This window comes from Uranotaenia lowii, chromosome 3 (assembly GCF_029784155.1).
Source record: "Uranotaenia lowii strain MFRU-FL chromosome 3, ASM2978415v1, whole genome shotgun sequence".
Taxonomy (NCBI): domain Eukaryota; kingdom Metazoa; phylum Arthropoda; class Insecta; order Diptera; family Culicidae; genus Uranotaenia; species Uranotaenia lowii.
This window is the reverse complement of record NC_073693.1, coordinates 103610154-103632898: the sequence shown is the minus strand read 5'-3', so window position 1 is coordinate 103632898 and position 22745 is coordinate 103610154. Positions and strand designations below refer to the sequence as shown.

Genomic DNA, 22745 nt, shown 5'->3' with positions numbered 1-22745 from the left:
CACGATTGAGATGGGCCGGTATTTCTCTACACGGTAAAAGTTTGCAGATTTAAGGATTGGAGGTACTGAAGCAGTTTTCCAGTGGCTGAGGAAAGCACATTCAGAAATCGTTCTGTTGAAAATTATACGTAGCGGTACGGCAAGCGATGCTACGATTTTTGATACCAACGACGATGCAATCCCATCAGATCAACCATCAACTCAAACCAATAAAAATCTGCTCAATAGTGAAATCAGGCTGTGGTAGTCTAATGTTGTAGGAACTATAGCGAAGATATCTTGGCGATCTAATGCATTTGCCACATGGCATGCGCCTCAGAAAAACAGAAAAACCTGCGGAACCTCAGTAGTGCAAGAGGCTAATAAACCTTCGAGTTATATACGGATTCCTGATCGTTTCCCTAGAGGCGGCTGGCATAGTAACGGTTTTAAGATTCAATATGGTTTTTAGAGACAGATCTCTATAGCTATATCAACAAAACACGCTCAACCTGCAAAACTTTCTTGCAAAAAACACCTAAAAATTTGTATTCAACGGATTCGGCACGACAGTCATGGCACGAGATTTGTCCACATTACGATTTGCCCTGCAAAGAAGTTGGGGTCTGCAGCAAACCGTGAACGATGAAGAATTAATACGTCGTCAGCTAGCATTTGAGTAGAATGCGTTCAATCTCATGGGTTAAATTTACGAAGTCATCTACTACGTCATGGAAAAAGGTGGAAACGCCTCGTCCCAGCAAACATGAAATCGTAGCAGAAACGACAACTTAAGTCGTTTACAATGATATTGCGAATCGCAATTCCAACTACACAGTGAAAAGATCGTATAAAATGTCGTCTGAAGTCAGTTGAAATCGGATAAGATAGAAAGTCCGCCATGTTTGTAAATTTTGTAATGATTTTGCTCTCGCGCGCGCTTCAAGTGAGAAAATCATCATCATGTTCTCTCTGCAACCTCTCAATGTCTAAAAATCAGTTGGGAATTGAGTAATATTGACCAACGAGAGAACTGAGAAATATTGTCGCTGGCAACGATTTGAAGGCTATGAGAAAATCTATCTTGCGCTCTCTTGCATTCTTCTAATAGGTACGACTAAGGAGTCGGATAATGCCCAATTGGTGGAGTTTTTGTCGGTTTAATACGAATTGAAATTTTTTATGCATATTGCCTCCACTTTGGTAGGTACATGCTATTTTTTGAGCTTACATACGATTATTCTAGAATGGATAAGGAACGTATTTCAAAACAGCATTTCAATTTAGCTACAAAAGTGTTTGCTGGGGTGCATATGTAAAATTACAAGAGTTCAGTCCCCAAGTCGTGAAGAAGAAAAAAGTCATAACTAAGGGTATGCTTGAGGTGACTTCAGATTCTGAGAAGAATTATGATTGGAAAGCAATAAAATAGAAAAAAAACAATAAACACAAAATTTGTAAAAATATTATAAAAAATACATGATAATGAATAACCAAAAAGTTCGTTCAAACATCGCTTTGTTATAAGAAAACGTACTGTTGCATCGAAAAACTTGATTGTTGCATCAAATCAAAAAAAGATTTAAAAAAAAATACAATAAAAGCAAAATTTATTCGATTATCAAGTTAAAATATTGAGAAATAGAAATGAGTCAAGTCAAACAAATTTTTTTTATCAGAACACCGAAAAAACCACACATATCTGGACCGGACACCCAAGTTTATAAAAAATGAAAACGTCGATTTTATGTTCTCGGGGGCTAGTCCTTTTCAAATATGGTTCTACTCCCACCCACACACAAACAAGACGGGACCAAGATTTTTCCCTCAATTTTAAGAACCCACAAAAAGCAGTCTATGTTGATGGCTGCCAGTGAGGCTACGATGCTACGGATTCTAAGAATTTTATTCCCAAAAGTAGCGGTACCCCGACGGATGATGATGATGCTTATGGCTGTTGATGCCAGGGTATTGTGGCTGCTGGTATTGGTGATGCTGATTATTTTGGTTTTCTTTCCTGTTTGTCGTCGTCGGAACGGTAATATGCTGCCATTATGTTGTGGGATTTTATGAGCTGAAGGACGACGCGCCGCGGACGAATCACGGCCGAGAATTTGTCTACAATCTACTGGCTAGAAGAGAGAAGGTACTCTTGGAATGGCCACTGATGGCTGAAAGCAACGAACGACCCGAGCCAGATGATTGCATTTTTCTTCTGTTTGGGACACGTTCCGTGCAATGAGATTTTTTTTTTACTATTTTGGCATTTGATGTGCTAGGGGGGAGGCTCTCTATCTTTATTTTTATGTGTTTTAGAGCTGGCTTAAATAGGCATTTGTTATGCTCCGGGACGACGGTTGTTATGGATCGAAATAGTGACTTTTAGTTAGAGAAGTATTACGATGGTAGAGCATTTATGACATTACATATAGCAGTTTAACGGATAATCAAATAATTAATGAATTGATAAAAATAACTATGGGAAAAAACAGTTGCGCCAGCCAGTTATTTCTAGTGAATACTTATCTGTTGTGAAAAGTTGGTTACTGAGTCACTGAGCAGAGTAGAACCTTGTAGGCATAACTAGTTGTTACTCACCTGAAAGTAGAAAAAAGAAAAAAAAATTGTGAGAATTTACGAATTTCCAAAGAAATATGTATATAATTAAAGGAAAAATTCCTAGATTCCCCCCCCCCCCCCCCTTCGTTGCGAGGAAAGAATTCATAAAATACAACCCTTGTTATACGCCTTACGCCCTTGTTATGATCAATATGGGACTCTGTCCTCGGAAAAGTGAAGCCAGGCCAGGTGTTTCACTTTAACAGACATCTTATTTGAAAGACCAGCCTGCAAATCTAGGATAGTCGCGAATGAAAAACCTTGGATGAACTCCGACTCTTTGTCCTAAAAAACATGTGGTCCGGACGGAAACGACATTATTTTGAAACCACTTTTTTCAAGAGTTTAGCCAGACCGGAGGTATATAAGGAGTGTAATCGAAAAAAAAATGCAACACTTTATTTTGTGAATAACTTTTGAATGCATGAAGGGAAATTGATAAAATTTTCAGTGAAGTTACCTATTAATGTAATGTTTACATGTGCAAATTTTTGTGACTTCCTGTCAAAAGGATTGATTGATTGAAGATTGATTTTCAAAACCCATCTCTGTTTTCAAGTAACCATTCCAGATTCATCCAAAACATAGCATCAACTTTGTAGGATCTATGGAAGTGTTATTCAAGGAAAAAGGGCGCATTTAGAGGTAACCTTCTTTGAATATTCAGCCATTCATTGTGTCAATAGTTATATGAATATGAATAAGACAGACTGATTTGCAGCTTCCACAGATCGTCAGCCACCTCAAGTGTAGACATTGAATTTAAAAAAAAAAATTTCTCCTTTTTTTATCTTCGGAACTTCCAAGTGAGACTTGGCAACGAAAAGTTTCTGGCTGGAAACATGTCATGAGCCCACTGAAGAGTTCGTATTGCTGTCCTTTACGTAATTTTTCAAAAAAATCCCTTCTTGTGGTTCCAATATTTTGCGCACGACTTGACCACCGTATTTTGTTTATTTTACGGCGGCAGCTATTTTACTTTGCAGAAATGAAGCAGGGCCAGGGAAATCAACTATTCGACCCTCATTCGATGTTCAGTGACTAACACTGACTGAACTAAGGTCCAGTTGATTTCCAGCTGTTTTTGAGTCTCTCACTGGTACTTTCCTGAATTGTTTGCGATCCTGTCCAAAAAAATTCAATGACCATTTGTATTGGACGATATCTCAAAAACCACTTGAAAAAACGTCGCAAATTTTTAACATGTAAACTTTACACTAGTAGATAGTTTCACTGGAAATTTCGTCAATTTTTGTTTATTGAAGTTATTGACAAAACAAAGTGTTGCAATTTTTTTTTTCGAATACACTCCTTACGCAAAGGTTTAAGAATCATGTATTGACGATTGGATCAACTACACATAAAACATAACGTAAATTGCCTAACGCATTGCGTTTTGACATTAGTAACTTAAAGTTTAGCATTAACCGATCCATTTCTATCGATGCTCAATTCCCTTTTGTTCGCCTCATGGCTTATTATCAAATCAGTTAAAGATTCTTAAAATGAAACAACAGCCTTTTACACCTCCAAAAACTCCTTCCACAGCTTCCCGGAAAAATCAGGTATAAAAAGGCGTTATGTCACAAGTGTCCTCGAACCCATTTTCAAACTTGCCAAAAATGTCACCACAGGTAGTTTTCGTTTCTGGGTTTGGCGCCCTTCAACAGTGTTCTCTATGTTATGAAGCATCATTGCCGAAAATCCACAAAAAAAAATGAGAAAATCTGCTGGGAAAGAGTATTCTTCGGCAAGGATGCTGTGTCCATATACCTATACCGAAAAGGAGCTCCTCCAAAACGGCAAACCGAGAACAGAACCGTTGCGATAAATTTCCATTCACTCTCTCCTTGCTTTGCTTTTGGGTGTTCGTTCATCCTTTTGCATTCTGTGCCAGGTTCCTTTATTTCACAACACACTCTGGATGGCAGAATGGCGTATGAAATATGAAGGTCCCGTTTTCCCTGCACGACGGCTCCTGGAGACTCCTAGAGAGGGACCTGTTTGGATGGAACTCCATAGATTGTGCTGGTGCTGTACCAGCTCTACGACAAAAGCGTTCTACAAAGCTAGAAGAATCAGGTCCTTTTCGAAGGAATAATTTCTACTGGATAGAAACCACCGCCATTGCATGGTTCTACTGTTTGAAGGCCGCCCTTAGTACTAAATCTGCTGCTTTTCGCTGTTGGGAATTTTCGCTTTTTTTATTTTCTTTTTCTTTGGATGTTAAGAAAGAATACATACCATTGAAAAGAGAAGAAAAAAACAAAACCTAAAGAATTGCCAAGTGCATTTCGGTTTGTTTTTATTTTTTTAAAAATCTGGTATTGTTTTGCGGTTGGCACTCCTATCGGAATGCAAAACGGTTGACAGATTAACAACATAATTGAGACTGAGAGATTTTCTTCAGGGCAAAAGAAGGTTGGAAAATAATGTAAAAAAAAGTCGAGAAGTGCCTAGCTTCTTGCTATGAGGAGCTAAGGCCATAATCCAGAAGTAATGCTGTATGTAGCCATTTTTATACTGCATTCTAGATGTAGGTATAAGTATACAAAGTAACATTTTGAAGACCTTCATGCTTTTTGGTGCGAAATTTATGTCGATAAATGCATCCTTTGTAATCAAATGTAAACATCTGGTTGAATACACAAGCGTGAACTGTTGATTTCTAAGTAGGCTTCTTTAGAGACAGATAACCATTTAGAGAAACAGAGAAAGTAAAAAACACGTTTCAATAAATTCCAATAAATTTTAGTGTAATATTTCGTTTAATCTCAGCCTCAAGCTAGAGATATTGGGACTGAGCGAAGTCCGATGGCCTAACACTGGAGAACACAAGACACAGTCCGGGCAAGTACTGCTTTACTCTGGCATACGAGGAGAACATGCTACTCGGGAACGAGGAGTTGGTTTCCTATTAAGCCCGCAGGCCCATGCGGCCCTCATAAGATGGGAACCGATAAACGAAAGAATAATCGTAGCCAGATTCAGAACACGGGTTAAAAACCTTACAATGGTCCAGTGTTATGCGCCAACTGACGTTGCCGATTTGCAGGAGAAAGAGCAGTTTTACAGTCAATTGAACAGCGTGGTTGAGAGAATTCCGAAGGGTGACATTCAAATCCACTTAGGCGACTTCAACGCAAAGATTGGCTCCGATAATCAGGACTTTGAGCGCATCATGGGGCGCCATGGTCTAGGACAGATGAGCGAAAACGGAGAGCTGTTTGTAGAATTCTGTGGCAACAACAACATGGTGATCGGTGGATCGCTCTTCCCCCATCGACCAGCACATAAGGTCACTTGGGTATCCCGAGATGACCGAACAGAAAATCAAATTGACCACATCTGCATCAGTCGAAAATGGAGAAGGAGCCTTCTTGATGTCCGCAACAAACGAAGCGCAGACATTGCATCTGACCATCACCTCGTCCTTGGCGAGATACGACTGAGAGTTGCGCGTGTCCAACGGCGCGAGGAGAAAGTCGGGTGTCGATACGACGTCCGCCGGTTGGAGAATCCAGAGGTGAAAAGGGCATACGTTGAACAGCTAGAATCCCGAGCCTCGGAGCTGCCGACAGACGGAACAGTCGAAGAACAGTGGTGTGGAATCAGGAATGCCTTTATCACGACGAGCCATAATACTCTCGGTAAAGTTTGTGGAAGACGAAGTGAATGGATGTCGGATGAAACCTGGAGGATGATCGATGATCGGAGAAAGGCGAAAGTCGGAATTGAGCAGGCATGTACCGGGTCAGCCAAAGCAGCCGCCCGCTTACGATATGCGGAGCTGGAAAAGGCAGTTAAACGAGCTTGTAGACGAGACAAGAGAGCCTGGACAGACTCCCTAGCCGAAGAAGGAGAAAGAGCCGCCGCCATTGGAGATATCCGATTATTATATGATATTTCTCGCCGCCTTAGTGGTGCAAGGACTAATGCAAGATTGCCGCTGAAAAACCGAGCAGGTCAGCTGCTGACAGATCGAACAGATCAGCTCAAGCGTTGGACTGAGCATTTTGATGAACTTTTCCGAGTTACAAATAGCAATGGCCAACAGAACCCGCAGCTCGAGGCGCCCACAGTAAGTCGCATTAATGGCGTCAACTCGGAAGCACCCTCGCTGGCTGAAATAGAAGCGGCAATCAAGGACATGAAATCCAACAAAGCGCCTGGAATCGATTGCATTCCTGCTGAAATGCTCAAAGCCGACCCTGCCTTGTCAGCACAAATGTTGCACCGTCTTTTCGCTGACATTTGGGATACTGCAACATTCCCGGCCGACTGGATGCAGGGTATCCTCGTAAAGGTCCCAAAGAAAGGAGACCTGACAGAGTGCGGTAACTGGCGTGGCATAACTTTGATCTGTACAACCCTTAAAGTACTCTGCAAAGTGATCCTGAACAGGATCCAGGAGAAAATCGACGCTACACTCCGACGGCAACAGGCTGGATTCCGATCCGGACGATCATGTGTGGACCACATCACAACGCTACGAATAATACTGGAACAAATCAACGAATTCCAGGACTCTCTTCTGCTGGTGTTCGTTGATTTCGAAAAAGCATTTGACCGACTGAACCACGAAAACATCTGGGCTGCTCTTAGACGACGAGGGGTCCCAGAGAAACTGGTCCATCTCATCGAGGCACAGTACGAGGCATTTTCGTGCAAGGTCTTGCACGACGGTGTCTTGTCCGAACCAATCCCGGTAACTGCTGGAGTGAGACAAGGATGCATTCTGTCACCGCTGCTTTTTCTCATCGTAATGGATGAGATCTTGACTGGATCGATTGACTGTAGACCAAACCGAGGATTGCCGTGGAATCCTTCAACCATGGAGCAGCTGAACGACCTTGACCTGGCAGACGATATTGTTTTGCTCGCCCAAACACAACAAGACATGCAGAGCAAACTCGACGACCTCACCGAAAGCTCCAAGGCAGCAGGTCTCAAAATCAATGTCGGAAAGACCAAGTCGATGGAGATCAACACAGAAAATCGTTCCAATTTCGTGGTAGCTGGACAACAGGTTGAGACAGTGGAGTGCTTCCAGTATCTTGGTAGTCAGATTACGCCTAATGGTGGTACCAAGAAGGACATCGAAACCCGGATCAGAAAAGCCCGATTTGCGTTTGCGAGTCTCCGAAACATCTGGCGGTCACGCCAGATCTCTCTACGAACTAAGATCCGAATCTTTAACTCAAACGTCAAATCCGTATTGCTGTACGGGTGTGAAACTTGGTGCACATATGCGGTGACGACGCGAAAACTGCAAGTTTTTGTGAATCGCTGCCTGCGGAACATCATCCGCGCTTGGTGGCCTGGCAACTGGATCTCAAACGTTGAACTTCATCGCCGGTGTCATCAAAAGGCGCTAGAAATCGAGATTCGGGAACGTAAGTGGAGATGGATTGGGCACACGCTGCGAAGAGATGAAAACGAGATTTGCAGAGAGGCGCTTGACTGGAATCCAGATGGGCATCGAAGAAGAGGCAGGCCCAAAAGCTCGTGGCGGCGAAGTCTAGCCGCTGAAATCCGCACAGTTGACGAGAACCTTGGCTGGCAGCAAGTGAAGACGCTGGCTCCGGATCGCCAGCAGTGGAGATCTTTTATCTCAGCCCTATGCGCCGGTCAATCGGCGCTGGACCCTTAGGTAGGTTTCGTTTAATATTAATATTTTTCCTTGTAGTAAAACAGGATTCTTCCCAGACAGAAGTTCCGTTCGTCAACATCGATTTCTATCTACTTTATTCATTATGTCTGAGAAGAATTCAATCAGTAGCCCCCCTGAATTCGATTAGTGAAACTTGGCTCCCACCCACCCAAAAGTGTTGCATATTTCAAAACCGAATAAATTCGTCGCCCATTCATCGTAAATCGATTGATGCCAAACTATTCCGGGAAAGCCCCGAGGGATTCTGTCTTCCTATTTAGTTCCGAGTGTTTTGAGGCGCACGGGGCGAACAGAAGCGAAAGGATGTTATTTAGGAAATTGCTTTGCACCCGGTATGACATCCCCACGAATCGTAAAGTGGCAGTCAAATGGCATGTTCGGTTGCTCTTGGAGGATTACTCTACAGGCAAGAAAAAAGGTATCACCAACACGTCTGAATGAATGGCTTTCGGGGACCAAAAATGTTCCCGTTCTAGGGTTCACGATGAAGTTTCGGACTGTCTTTACGGGGGGATGTAGTTGGAATTCATAGTTCATGTACCTTTCGGAAAATTGTTTGCGGGGAAGATGTTACAGGTGGAATGACATGACTGGGGTTGGGGTAAACATGGAAATTTTCGTTGGGGGAATGTCCTTTTCTCCACTGTGGGCGATAAATTGTCGTTATGGTTGACCAGCTAGACGAGCTCTTTTGGAACACAAAGTAGTAGCTAGTAGTAGTCGAATGCCACTATGGCTAATGAGGAATGATTACCGGAGTGGCTCTTCTGGGGTTGCAATTTTAATTCAATTTATTATTTGTGTTTTGTTGTCATTTTTCTCTATCTCGGCTAGGTATAAATCTTCAATAACATTATCTATCAAAGCACGATTTTCATGCAACTTTTCTTCAAACCATTCAAACTGTTCTAGAACCTGTTTGGGACTGTCGGCTTGAATCCGTTCTAATTCTTTCCTAAAATCACTAAAGCTACTCTTCATATTATTTTCCACCCTTCTTGTAGCATCTTCTAAATCAGCGAATCTATCTATATTTTTCAATTTACTATCAAATAGTTCCTCTTTCAATGATTCTATTGCTTCGTTTATACCGTCAATGGCTCGTTCCTGCTTAATCATCCAGATGTTCATCCGAAGGTATTGTTCATTCATGGTATCCATGATAAATGTGCTCAATTCATCCGCAGCTCCGTTACAGCAAATCCCACCGACTTTGTTCCCCAAACACTGCTTATCGCCTTGAACCGATAGTTTTTGGGCTTGCTGAACCAGCTGCTTCAAAGTCAGGATCAACCAGACACAGTTCCACTGATTACCGCCAAACGATGTCGTCGTCAATTGAGGGAACTTTCCTACAAAACCCGGAACAGAACTGAGGCGATTCGCGGCCATGTGAAATGTTCCCAGATTAGGAAAGTCCCACAGCTTCAGGAACAAATCTTCCAGCTGGTTTCCGTACAGAAACAACTCTTCCAGATGGACCAACTTCAATGATCTAGTTGTATCCAACCTTACGATTTTGTTCCTGTGCAAGGCCAAAACTTTCAACTTAGGCAACTCCCCAAATTGATCCATATCTACAACTTCAATTTGGTTATCGTGCAAATGTAACCGAGCCAAATTCTTTAGATATCGCACGTTTTTCGGAACTTTCTTCAACAAATTATACGCAATGCCCAAATGCTCCAAATTAAAGTTATCCTCAGCATCAATCACCACTTCCGCCAGCCGGTTTCGGTGGGCACTAATTCTGGTCAACGTTGGTTTGATGTAAAGTTTGGGAACCGTTCCTCCGTCCACTTCCATCTTGTCGACCACGATCATCCGGTTCAAGAGCTCCGCAGACAAATATTCCACACTGGGCTCCTTCAGGTAGATCAAGCTTTCGTTGGCAAAGGTAAGTTTCGATAGATCTGTTCCGGAGGCCAAACTCAAATTTGCAATGGTGCACCAATTTTGATTGTTCCGGTAGCTGCAGTCGAAATCCAGGGAATGTCCGGCGTCCAGGGACCAAATTGCACCTAAACTATGGCAATAGAAGATTATTTTCTAAAAAGAAACCATTTATAAATCAAGAAACAAAAAACTTACAGTGCAATAAAAACGAGCTTATTTGCAAACAAGACCATGTTGTTTCAAGCAATCCTCACCGTAAGAATGGACAAAACAGAATGGAAGCCTGATGAACGAAGATGGTGCTCAATGATTTCGCATGGGGATCCCCGGGTCCCTCTTTTCGGGTGGGATTCACATAGAGATGTATGCGCGTTCAAATCATACGTATGTAATTATCAAAACTGGAATGAGCTATTATCAGACGGCTTGCGGCATCCCTTGAGAACTTTTTTTGGTTAATTGATGGTACATGTTTCAAAATTGATTATCAAATTTAGATTCCAATTGCTTTGGAAGCTTTCACTAAGTTCGAATTTAGGAATTACAAAATTTGGAAGCATTTGTTTGACTAGGTGTGAAAAAGCTTGAAACATCAAAACATTCTAATCGAAACATTTGACCCACGAAACTGCTCGAAAATCTCCAAAGCAATTGCCAGTGCTTTATTAATAAATACCACTTAATGAGTTCAGATTGAAACTCAAGACATCAAACTTTAAATGATTCATGATTTTGGGCTCTGAAACAAATGTTAACATCTTGGCTGAGATTTATAGTTCTGATCTCGGATTTAGGTTCGAAATCGTATTGAAATTCGGAAACAGATTAAAAACTCAGATTCAGGTATAGAATTCAGATTCCGAACTAATTTTCAAAACTCGAGTTCAGATTCAGCGCGTATATGAGTTTTACAATCCAAATATTCAAAATATCAACATGATTATTTCGTTGAAGAATTCAAATCGCAGACTTATTTGAGTTCATTTTGCAAGTTTTTTTTAGTGGCAAACTTGATTTTCAATTTTTTTTAAAAGCTTCCACAAGATTTTATTTATGGAATTGATTTATTGGAAAATATAAGCTGATTAGTTGATTAAAAATAAAAATCAAGTTTGTCACACGGTGTTTTGTTTAACATTATTAATACTCATTGCAGTTTTTTTTAGACAAATTTCAAACTAAAATCTTAAATAAAAATCGATATGCGAGAATCAGATTTGAACCGCAACACTCTGATCGCTTGAATTGAATAATTTTATCGATGGTTGATATCTTACACTTACGCTTACACTTACACTTTCTAACACACCTTAAATGATACTTCTAGGTGTTTTAAAAAACCTATTTGGGAATTCTAAGCGACATGTCAAAAAGGTCTGTCAAATTTGTGTCACAGTATTTGTGTTGTTTATATCAGTACTGATATTTAGAAAGGAATTCAACGCAAAAAGAAAATTTCGAAGGTTTAAATATGTAACATGCAGTAAGAATTTTTCGATTTATATATTTTGAAAAAATTTTTGATGATGAGAATTTTTGTATTGCTTTATTTAGTGTACTGAAGTTCTTTAAACGAAGTAAGGTACAATCTATTGACCAACAGATTCAATCATCTCACATGGTATTAAGTTTAAATACTTATTATTACAGAGGCAATGGACTATTGCTGGATTGGTCGAGAGGCTGGTGAGTTGCATTGCAACCTCGAGAGCAGCGGTTCAATTCTCTAGGCGTAAGTAGCTTTTGTAATCAAATCTAAGGCTATGGTCATTTAGTATCCGGGCACTTTATTTCGGTGATAGCTACGTTAATAGAGCTCGGATATACAAAACTTTAGTAGCGTTGTGTTGGTTATGGAAAGGACTGTCTTGCCTAATTTTGATAGATTTTTAAGTTAACGTGTGTTTGAGATATTTACGATGCAAAAAGACATGGTAAAAATAATTTTGCACAAATTTGCTTCTTAAACGCATTTTACGCCTCGAAAAGTCTTGATTATTGACTTGAAAGCTCATGAACTGTTGATTTTTTCTGATTTTTTTTTCGGACCAAATGGTTAAGAAGTATAAGGAGCCACTCTAGGATCCACAAGAAGTTCAAACCAACCATCGGAGTGCAACCCTTGATCTTAAATATGGTAAAAAGTCTATGGTTATTGGGGATAACTGAATGCAGACTCCTTAAATTATGCAAAATATCCATTTCCGGCAGGCAAAAAGTGTTGCCTGACTAGTAGACACCAAGTAAATAACTAATAATGATCAGTTCCAAAGATCGCAATATGTGTATCCGGTTTTTACGCAATATGACAGATGTGTTCTGATGGACAAAGAAATTTATGTTAAAACCGGATTTATGAGATCAAATTCTTCGAGATGCCTACTCATGAAAAGGTTCCAACCAGATTCCAATTGCTTTTTCCAGGTGAGTTTGTGTAAAATATCATGATTTTGCAAAGGTTTTGCCTCTGTGGTAAAAAAAATCAATCAATACATGACTGAAAAAAGTGTGCAAATATAAAAAAGAGATTTTATGAAAAAGTTAGAGTATTTCTTGAAATCATTGATAAATATTTTTTAAACACTTTTACATTAAATGTCATATTAACACCTTCATTTCCTCCATATAAAGTTTTTCGATCAAACGAATAGTTTTTAAAATACACACGTTTGTAACTGCCCGGATTCTAAATGATCACAGCCTTATATAAATAAAATCAATGAGATAGGCCATGATAGACCAGCAACCTAGCAATCTGTCATCTGGTTATCAGAGCAATCTGTCAACCGGATTTTTTTTCGGCGCGTAGAAGTTTTGTTTATATTCTCTCAGAAGCTGAACAGAGAATGCTTAAACAGCCACTTAAACGAACTTCAAAGTAGCTTTAAGAAAATAAATTTTGGACTTTGGACAGAAACGAGAGCTGATTAAGCTTCTATGAATCCTTTTCAAGGGAATTTTGGTTGCTTGGGAATGATGCATGACAACTACAAACATCTTATGGGATTTTCATCCTACTGGATAATTGATCCAAACGAAAAAATATAATGAGAATCGAACTCACAGCCGCATCTCTTCTCGGCTTGCCAGTCCGATATGTTATCCAGTGAACAGTTTAGCAAACGAAAGTTTATTGTCATAGTCTTTCTGCCACCGTTGATTACCAAAAAATGCACTGCATCCTCCTCTGACTTTAATGGGAAAGGGATGAGAGTGGGAGGGGAATCGGGAGGGAATGGGATATTAATGGGAAACTAGAAACTGTGAAACAAACATGCTGGGAGAACAACACCAGTTATTATAAAGCCGGGTAATGCCGGTCCGGCATAGAATCTTATACCGATAATTGCACCTCCAGGGAAGTTCATTATTGGAGTAGATTCATATTTAGATTTTTAATGCGGATTGCAGCAGATTCGTGTGTCCAGCAAACATGAAATCGTATCAGAAACGATAGCTCGAGTCGTTATCAACTGAATCGTATAACGATCGTAGAAACAGTCGTCTGAAGTCGGTTTAAATTGGATTTAATTGAAAGTCCGCCATGCTACAACTTGCAGCAACTGGTGTTAGTTAAGAAGCGTTAGCGAAGTTTCCCAAAAGACTTACCGGGTTATAGCCGGGACGATAAGCAGCAACCCCCTTAGCCTTTTGCCTTTTTAGGTGGGTTTCACGGTAGTCTTGTCCACACCTCTTAAAAAACCACATAGGGATGCCTCCACTGTCGCGGAGTATCTGTCTAAGTAGAACTCGTCCCTATACTATAACTTCTCCGTAGGCGAACTCGTAGGGAGGAGAGGAGAGTATTCACGTCACGGAAAACTCTCGGGTACAGAGACTTCACGATGTCGGCGGTTGAGTCACTCGAGTATTTCCGTAAAGTTCCGGATGTGTGCTTTGACAGGCGTGTGTCCAGGATAAGATGCTCTCGATCTGCACACGGACGGGCAAAGAGTTGACGGCCTTGAACCAAACCAAGCGGAGCCAACACCTCAAGTCGTTAGAGGAAAGGTCAGTGGTCTCTAGCAGTGGACTCGAATAGAGGCGGAGCACACGATAGTCGTGGCAACCAAGCGATTTTCGAGTTACGAGTAAAGGCCGGACCTCAAGTCGTCAGAGGGGAGAGGTCATTAGTCCTGAATCAAAATAAGAGGCAGGGTATATTTGCTGGAGTTTTGACATTAAACCGATGAGCGCAGAAGTGCGGACTTGGTCTCCATTACAGGTACAGCCTTAGTTGCAGGTCCGGATGGAAATTATGGACAGAGCCCCCAGGTGGACTGTATAGCGTAGGGTAACATAGTATCTAGAGTCGACGAATTACACCCATAGACCCAGACTAGCTTACTGGGATGACTAAGGTTGCCAGATTTTTTTTAGCACGTATCCGGGAGGGACAATTCCAGGCAATTTAATATAAAAACATGGCTAAATTCGGGCATTTGATAATTGTTGTTTTTTTTTCGTTTGATTTGCCAATTAAAGTTAATAAATCCGGGCATTTTTCAATGAAAACCGGGCAACCAGGCTGGACCAGACTGTTCCCAAATTTTTTATTAAATATCCGGGACAATCCGGATAAAACCAGGCAATCTGGCAACCTTAAGGAAGATGCGGTGGCTCGCCGTGCCTTGAATGCTTGGAATGCTTATTAAAAAAGACTGTTAATCTCCTATGTTGCACATATGTTTTTGATCTAGTCCACGAAAGAATCTAGGAATCTGAATGTATAGACCTACAAAATTACTGAATCGTGTAATTGTCGTTGTTATAAATCCCATGCAAAATTAGTAGCTTCTTCGTTTGTCTAGGTAAGCCAAACTTGCTATTGGCTTACAAAAATAGGAAAACGAACATGAAAATTGAATCAAATCGATACGTAACACCATCCTGAGCAGCCCTAAAACACAATCGTTAGAAATCCATCATTGGCAACCGTTCCAGAGTAGAGTTTTTGCCTCCCTTCCACTCACAACTGTCTATCGTTAACATTCGTCCAAGAGACATTTCTTCCGGACCAAACACAAAAAAAAGCAACCGGAAACCCAAAAAGCCAAAAAGTGATGTTGCTGGTGATATTTTCTAGAACATGTGACACCACACATTCGAGGCACTTCACATCGAAGATGACAAATTCCCTCCGGCATGCATGCAGTATGGGAAACGCTTACGCTAAATGGGTTCCAGCTTAGGATTGGGGAAGATTTGGGAGAGATTGATGGCAAGATTCGAAAACCGGAGCATCGTTCGACCTGTTCCGATTGGGGATTTCGAATGCCAGACAACTGTTTGTTTAGGGATGTCAGTAGTTTGATATGTTGGAATGGTTTTTTCTTCGCTCATAAAATAGCTACCTGACTGAAATGTTTTGAGAAATAATCAACTAGATTGATAACTAATATTTAGGTTTTATGTTTGTTATCATTTCCAAGTACAAAGTGAAAAGGTAAACAATAATTTGATAACCCTAACGATGATGGTGACTGTTGTCATTCCAGTCTCTAATGTCTCTCAGCTACGTTGATGGAATATACATGGAAACGCACTGAAATAGGTACGATAATGCCACAGCTCTTTGTCGTCTGTAGGCGAAATAAACAATCGATATTTGCAGTCCGGAACATTACCATCACTTTTCCGATCAGAGAAGCTGTGGACAATGGTTGTTTTTCGAATAGTTACATTAGAATCATACAATTTTTAGTATCAGTCAACCTTTTTCTTTATCAAGCAACATCCCATCTAGTTTGTTTCTAAATGAATTAAAATTGATGCGAACATCGAAACGGTCCTCATTCTTTGTCAGTTTTCCTGCTCGTTCCTATCGAAAATTCAAACTAAATGTATACACACAAAAACCCCAGAAGAGGAGCAGCTTCGAAGAAAGGAAACCGAGAATCGACACTTGATGTCGCTCCATGTTTTTATATCGCTTTTCCTTTGTTGTCGGCTGAAACCGGTCGTCCCTTTTGTCGATGGAACAAAGAAGTACGATAGGGTGCAACACCAACACACACACACACATCAGTGTTTCCCGGCACACGTGTACGTACACACACACGTACACCAAATTCACGTCTGTCGGATGCAGCTCTGCTCTCTAAACCTCGAATTATGGAAAGGGGGAAAAAGTTTTTCGATGAATTGAACCCTTAGAAGGTTAGGCATTAGACGACGGACGGACAGAACACGGAACAAATCGTAGCGCTGGAAAATCCGATGAAACTTGCTGCTGGTGGCTGCCGGTTGTTTAGTATTTCAATTGAGCACACGTTTATTTGTTGGTTGGTGGAATGAGTTTTCGATTCAATCGAACCCGGAGAAGTGAGTTATGCCCGGGAAGCTTCGAGGAAAGATTACGATTTATAGCTGAATCAGTAGAACCTTGGGTACAATGAAATTAGCTGGCAACTGATTATTCATTAGCCTTATTCGTGGATTTGGTACTTGATGATCTTTCCACAGAATATTATAAGAAAGTGAAAATTATTTGGAAATTGTATATCTACTTGATATTGTAATCAGAAACTTTATCAGTATTTTCTTTCTAAACTGTTAATATCAAAATCAGAATCCGGGCCAAATTCAGATAATGTTCGGACAAAATCCGAAGCTATATACACGATATTCGGCAATTAGGCTGAGCTAGTCTTTTCCACTACTTATTTAAAGTCAAGCTAGCCCGGATGAATCCGCAATATGAAACGCTACACTAAGCATTCCAGATTTTCCGGTGCGGGCAACCGGACCTTTCCCAAATTGTGTGTTTTCTATTCTAATCGTGTTAGCCCTGAGAAAACTTGGCAATATGGAGTACCCACTCTTCACCATTTCGGTGGCTCTGCGACTTTTTAGTGCCCCCGGTTTCACGATCTATATAGCTTTGCCTCGACGACCTTTCTCTGCTCCAGTGGCTCTGGCTCGACGACCTTCCATTCCTCCGTTTCTACGACTTTCTAGAACCTACATCTTGTCGACCTTCCATGGCACCGGTTTGGTGAACTCCTTCTCGCTTCTTATGTGACGACCTTCCAATGACCTTAGCTCAATGACCTCACAATGACACTGAGCCAACGACTTTCCAAAATGGTTACAGCTTGGCGACCTCCGATGGCTTTGATTTCATAGGTTCTAGCTCCCATGCCAGTGCGCTGGCTCCGGATCGTCGACATTCCACTTCGGCTGGCCGAGACCTTTCATAGCTCTGAACTGACGACCTGAACCTGTCTCCCGATTCGACAACCTTCGGCCTTTCAGTGGCTTCGGCACAAAATCTCTCTTTGGTTCTAGGGCGAAGAAATTCTTATGGATCTGTTCTCTGGCTTGGAAACCTTCAAGTGGCTCTGGCTCGTTGACCTTTAATCGGCTCTGATCTATCAACCTGCCACTAGGAATTCTACTTCTCTTCATTTCCGTTTGTTCTGGACCCATCTTCTATTGAGGGCCCTAGAGATAGTCTTGCAAGATCCGAGACACAATGCAGATACTGCAGATATTGGACATTGCGCTAGTAATCAATAGTTCTAACTAATCGCGGCCACCGGTAGCCGACTTCGATTGAAGGGCGCACCTATGGCTCACAAGCTTCGCTCACAGACTTTATAGCGAAAAGTGTACTGGAAGCACGTTGCCTGTAACCAGGACCCTTCAACGAAACAGTACGTGAATCTAAAATAAATGTCACATTTGGCAGTCTGGGATTGAGTCCTTCACGGAAAGCGATCATTGCTAAAATGAGGGGTCGCACTATCTGAAAAGTGCTCAACCAAACAAACGGTCGTGTCGTGAGTCGTTTCTACAGCACAACATTATCATCGGCCTATACAAGATGATTCCGTGCGAAAAAAGAGGATATCGTTGGAAGAACTACGCAACACCTCCAAGTCTAGAAGGAACTAAATGCAATTTTCTGGAGTAAAAAAGGAATTTAGAATTTCAGAGGAAATGGTATTTCCGGACGTTTGAAAACGGCAGCCTGTTCCCTCTATCAAAGATTGGAAAACCATCAAGCCACAGGCATTCTGACCAATATGTTCATTGGATACAGCGAGGGTTAGCTAAGCTTTCCGAAAAAACTTAACAGGCTATCACCGGGAAGATAGACGGCAACCCCCTTAGTATTTGGCCTTTTTAGATGGATTTCACGGTTTTGTCCACACCTGTTAAAACACCACATAGGGATACTTCCATCGTTGCGGAGTATCTATTTGAGTAGAACGCTTCCCTTGCGACATAAACTGCGGGGATAAGACTATACCTTATCCGCAGTAGAGCTCAAATAGAGGAGAGTATCCACGCCGCGGAATACTCTCAGGTACAGAGACTTTTATGTCCAGGCTATAGCCTAATACACGTTGTAAGCGGTTGAATCACTTGAGTCGGTATAGGATGACGTCTTCGCCGGGAATCATCCGAGTAGTTCCGTAAAGTCCCGGAGGTGTGCTTTGACATGCGTGTGTCCTCTGCTCTTGATTCCAACACAAGCGGGGCCAAGACCTCAAGTCGCTAGAGGAGAGGCCGGACCTCAAACTGTCAGAGGATAGGTCTACGAGAGTAACCTCTCTAACAAATACTTAGTTCGGGTATCGGTAAGGCTGCTGACGGTAGATGCCATGAGTCCTGTCATCGAAATAAAAAAAATGTAGTGCGGTAGTCACACGATTGGGCAGGGATTTCGTCGTCGCTTAGCCGTACGTAGATCCCAGTGTATCTGTGTAGACTGGTGAAGAGCTATTTCAATAACCGCCATGACACAGTAGGTCATAGCGGGTGTTGCATAAGGGTCTGTCTATACCCAGTTATGTGGATTTTTACGTATGGTAATCTTCTGTAGACAAGCATCTCAACAGGGATGACACTGTCCTCATATCATACTCACAGAGCACCCGGCGGAGCACAGAGGATGTCCAGATACGTGCCATCGTAACGACCGTACCGGAAAATCAAGATGGAGGTCAGAGAATCAGGTGCTACAGAAGAAGAGGGGCTCGATGTCCAACTAGCAGCAGGTGTTGAACGGCTCAAATAAAGTCGTTTGATCACACACGACGGAAATCTCATGCACACAAAACACGACGCAGTGGATTACATGAATGACTTCGTAAGTATCACTACAGATTCGGAGATTGCAGTAGATTGCGAGAGGTAAAGGAAGACTCCTTCTTCGGAATGATCTGACTAGAGTTCGTCTGGTCTAAAGAGGGAAACCACAAGATTAAGGCGGCGTTTATCGTGACGCGTGCTTGGAAAAAAGGCCGGGACCTTGGTTTTAAGAAGGAGTGGTCAGACCTCATGTCGCTAATGTTAGAGGTCAGACCTTTATGAGAAGAGGTCACAAATGAGATCTTGTATTCAAAGTACAGTTCCATAGTTTTTCAAAGTGGGATCAAGTTTAGAGGTCCCAGGTTCATTTTAGGGTATAGGGACTATACGTGTGTGTATCATGAGTCATCCCGTTATACCTATGGATCCCGAGAGTAAACTTGAATTTTGGATACAATTCGCCAAAATCATTATTCCCCAGGCAGAGTTACTTAAAAAATCATCACAACCGATCAGCAAGACAGCAACGGTTTAAAATGTGTTGATGAATCCAACTCTAAAATATCTATACCGTCATCAGTTGTTTTGGGTGGATCTAACCTTGGCGTGTAAACAAACCTCTGTCTGTGAAGGGAGCAAAAATACATTTCTTATGTTCCCTCAACCTAGGCTGCCCAAACATATGTTCAGCACCGGGCCAAAGCGCATCATCAGCAAATTTGTAAACTATAAAACGAAAAATCACCCAAAAACAAACGCTGTCTTGAGCCAGCGAGAACACAGAAACCTCAACGGCGAGCAGCTGAAACTGTCTGTCTACTAGAATGTTTTGTATGTCCCTCCCTGCTTCTACTCTTCTTAAGTATTCCCCTCATTGATGGTGATGTAGTACGAAAACACTGGCGGCGGATGGAAATCGTGTACTAACAACGTTTTCGATTCCGTCGATCTCCCATTCGCGAGGGGCGATCTAAGCTTCCTTGTTTGAGAAACGTGTGATTACGACAGTTGTGCGAGGGCAATCTGACAGGAACAGGAGGAGGAGGAGGGCGGTCATTGAGCTACATACTAACGCGCCCGTTCATTCGTTCGCTGCCGCGTGGATTGAGAGATCAAGATCAAGAGGGTAATTTGAATACAGGTCAGTTCTGTCTTCTGTTTCGCCCCACTAGAGTGTGTGAGTGTCTCTCACTCGAGCCGTCTGTCTGGTCCGAGAATTGATCGAGATCGTTTCGAGATTGGCAAAAGTGATTCTTATGAAATTGAATCTAGTGCTGCCGCTTAATGGAAGCGCCTTCCTCAAGCGCGTGGGTGATGTTGCAGTTTTGAAAAATAAATCATCGAAATCATCTGGTTCGTCTTATGCAACCTGTAAAATATTTTTTTGTTAATTTTCGGTATTTATTTCAAAAGTTTTAAGATTGGATTCTAGGAATTTGAAATTAAACAATGGTGTGGCGTTTTTCCGAAATTCTGATCCACTTTAATTTGGATTCGAATTCCAACTACATATTTATGACGCAAAATTTCACCAAAACCCTCAGGATTACGATTAATTAAACACTATAACCTGAATGCATGAATGCATTCAGCTGAACAACTGCATAGCTAATTCGAAGTTATAGTGGCAGCATAGAGTGCATCGGACTTTGCCAATGAAGTGCACGGAAATGTGCACCATATTCGAGGAGGCAGAAAATCCCATAGGTTCCCTTCATTGGATTATGCTAGTCTGCTTATTCAAGGCGGGTGCCAGGATTAAGTAAGCCTGGAAAATGTGGCCCTACGACGACTTGCTGCACAAGCGTCGCAACGTTAGTCACAAATCGTAAAAAGGATTTCGTGAAATCCACAACTCCTAGTTGGTTGTTTTATCCGTTAGCTGAAAACAACCGATAAAGAACAAATTTTCGTTAAAACCTTAAAACCATTGTTTCTTTAGATAGAAGTAGGAAACACAATTTTTTATTATAAAACATCACAGATACTATTAGATAGAAGTCACTGAATTCAATCTGAACAGCTTAAAATGAAGGAATTTTTTCCAGCTAGACTGGAACTCATTTCAAGTCCATCTTTTGTCACTCTGAGTTTGAACATCGCGAGGGGAAGAATAATAAAAAAAAGCAAATACAAAAAAATTGAAATAATTGCAATAAAGCTTGTATGCAACAAAATTGCGTACTACATTCTTGAACAAAACCTAGAAAATCAAATATTTTTTCCCGAAAATTTAATAAAATGAAGAACATAAGAGGTTATAAAATTTCCATCTTCTACAATTTTTTTTACGCTAAAGTAATCTTTCAGATTATTTTATTTATTCACATAGTATTCAATCTTTCAATCTTACAATTTTTCAGATATTTGATAAGTTTATCAAAATTTCCATAATGCGTTTTAGACTTTATTTACTGCCCCCTTGCGGATTTTTTGGAAATTTCGAAAAGAGAGAGGGAGGTGGGGTTGACAAATGAAGAAATTAATATTTGTTTCGGTCTTATCTGAAAATCTTAAATTGATAACTTTTAAATGTCTCCAAAGGGATTATTATTGACCAAATATTTAACGAAAATTCGGTGATCAATAATAATAAATTCATGCCTTTTATGATTCATGTAGGCTCTAATCCTCTAATCTAAGTAGGTTGTCGAAATATGGAAACTTTCTTCGTATCCATCTACTGTAAAATAAAAGTGTCTTTTTCTTTGTAGAGACCATTAGGATTCAAGAAATATCTGGATATTGGACACGAAGGCTTTCATCAAGAAGAAAAATAAGGAATTCGGAATCGGAATTACTGTTTTCCTACTAGTGTAGAAAACGTAAAAACATTGAAATGTTTCTGTCTACATGTGAATATATGTAATTAAAATTTATAAGCTTCGAATATCGCTGAAAAATATACATTTCCCAAACAATTTTGACTTTTTTATGTATTTCCCTTCAAATATTTTCGTCCAATTTGCCATTGTCGCGACTCAGACAAAAGAGCAAATGTTTTTGGTTAAAAAATCTAAATGAACATGATAGATTAAACTGTTACCGATTAAGGAGACTTTAAAAACAAATTCTAAGCGTATGTGGAAAAATCATTTGAAAAATTTAGACACTACTAATACTCGAACAACACACAAGTTTCATAGAATTTCTGCATGGAACTAAAAAGTTCATTAGAAGTTCCGAAGGAGCAAAAAGTTTGTTAGAAGTTCCGTATGAAACTGAATAGTTTGCTAGAAGTTCATTAGAAAGTACGATATTCAAATATGATTTTCAAAATGTGTAAGTTGCGTACTCCGCACAAAAATGTTCCATGATACTTCTATGGACTTTTCAGGTTCGTTCAGAAGTCTAAATTGAGCACTCAAAAAAAATGGTTGTTATTTCTCTCGAGTACCTTTTATTCAGCCAAATGTGAACTTTGAACGCACACGATTATGTAACTATGCGACTTTTGGTTACTTGGGAAGAGACATAAGACGTGAAACCGGTGAAGCAAGAAATGAGACATGAGAAATGTAAAATGAGAAATAAG

At 40.8% G+C, this 22745-nt stretch overlaps 2 protein-coding genes across 6 annotated transcripts in view; both read right to left on the bottom strand.

The window, feature by feature from the left end:
- Nucleotides 1-22745, bottom strand: part of LOC129751349 (serine/threonine-protein kinase NLK) — a 306036-nt gene that overhangs the window by 257481 nt on the left and 25810 nt on the right. The gene's annotated exons all lie outside the window — the stretch shown is intronic.
- LOC129751350 (uncharacterized) lies at nt 8450-10432 on the bottom strand. Its single transcript, XM_055746796.1, has 2 exons — nt 10364-10432; nt 8450-10298 (listed from the first exon to the last, which is right to left on the bottom strand). The coding sequence occupies exons 1-2, from the start codon at nt 10399-10401 to the stop codon at nt 9059-9061; spliced, it is 1278 nt and encodes a 425-aa protein (XP_055602771.1). The 5' UTR covers nt 10402-10432; the 3' UTR covers nt 8450-9058.

What these genes read in the sequence shown, in the direction of transcription:
- LOC129751350 (XM_055746796.1), bottom strand. Translation starts at nt 10,401, where the DNA reads ATGGTCTTGTTTGCAAATAAGCTCGTTTTTATTGCACT. An exon ending in AAGCTCGTTTTTATTGCACT is followed by an intron (nt 10,299 to 10,363) that starts GTAAGTTTTTTG and finishes CTATTGCCATAG; the next exon opens with TTTAGGTGCAATTTGGTCCC.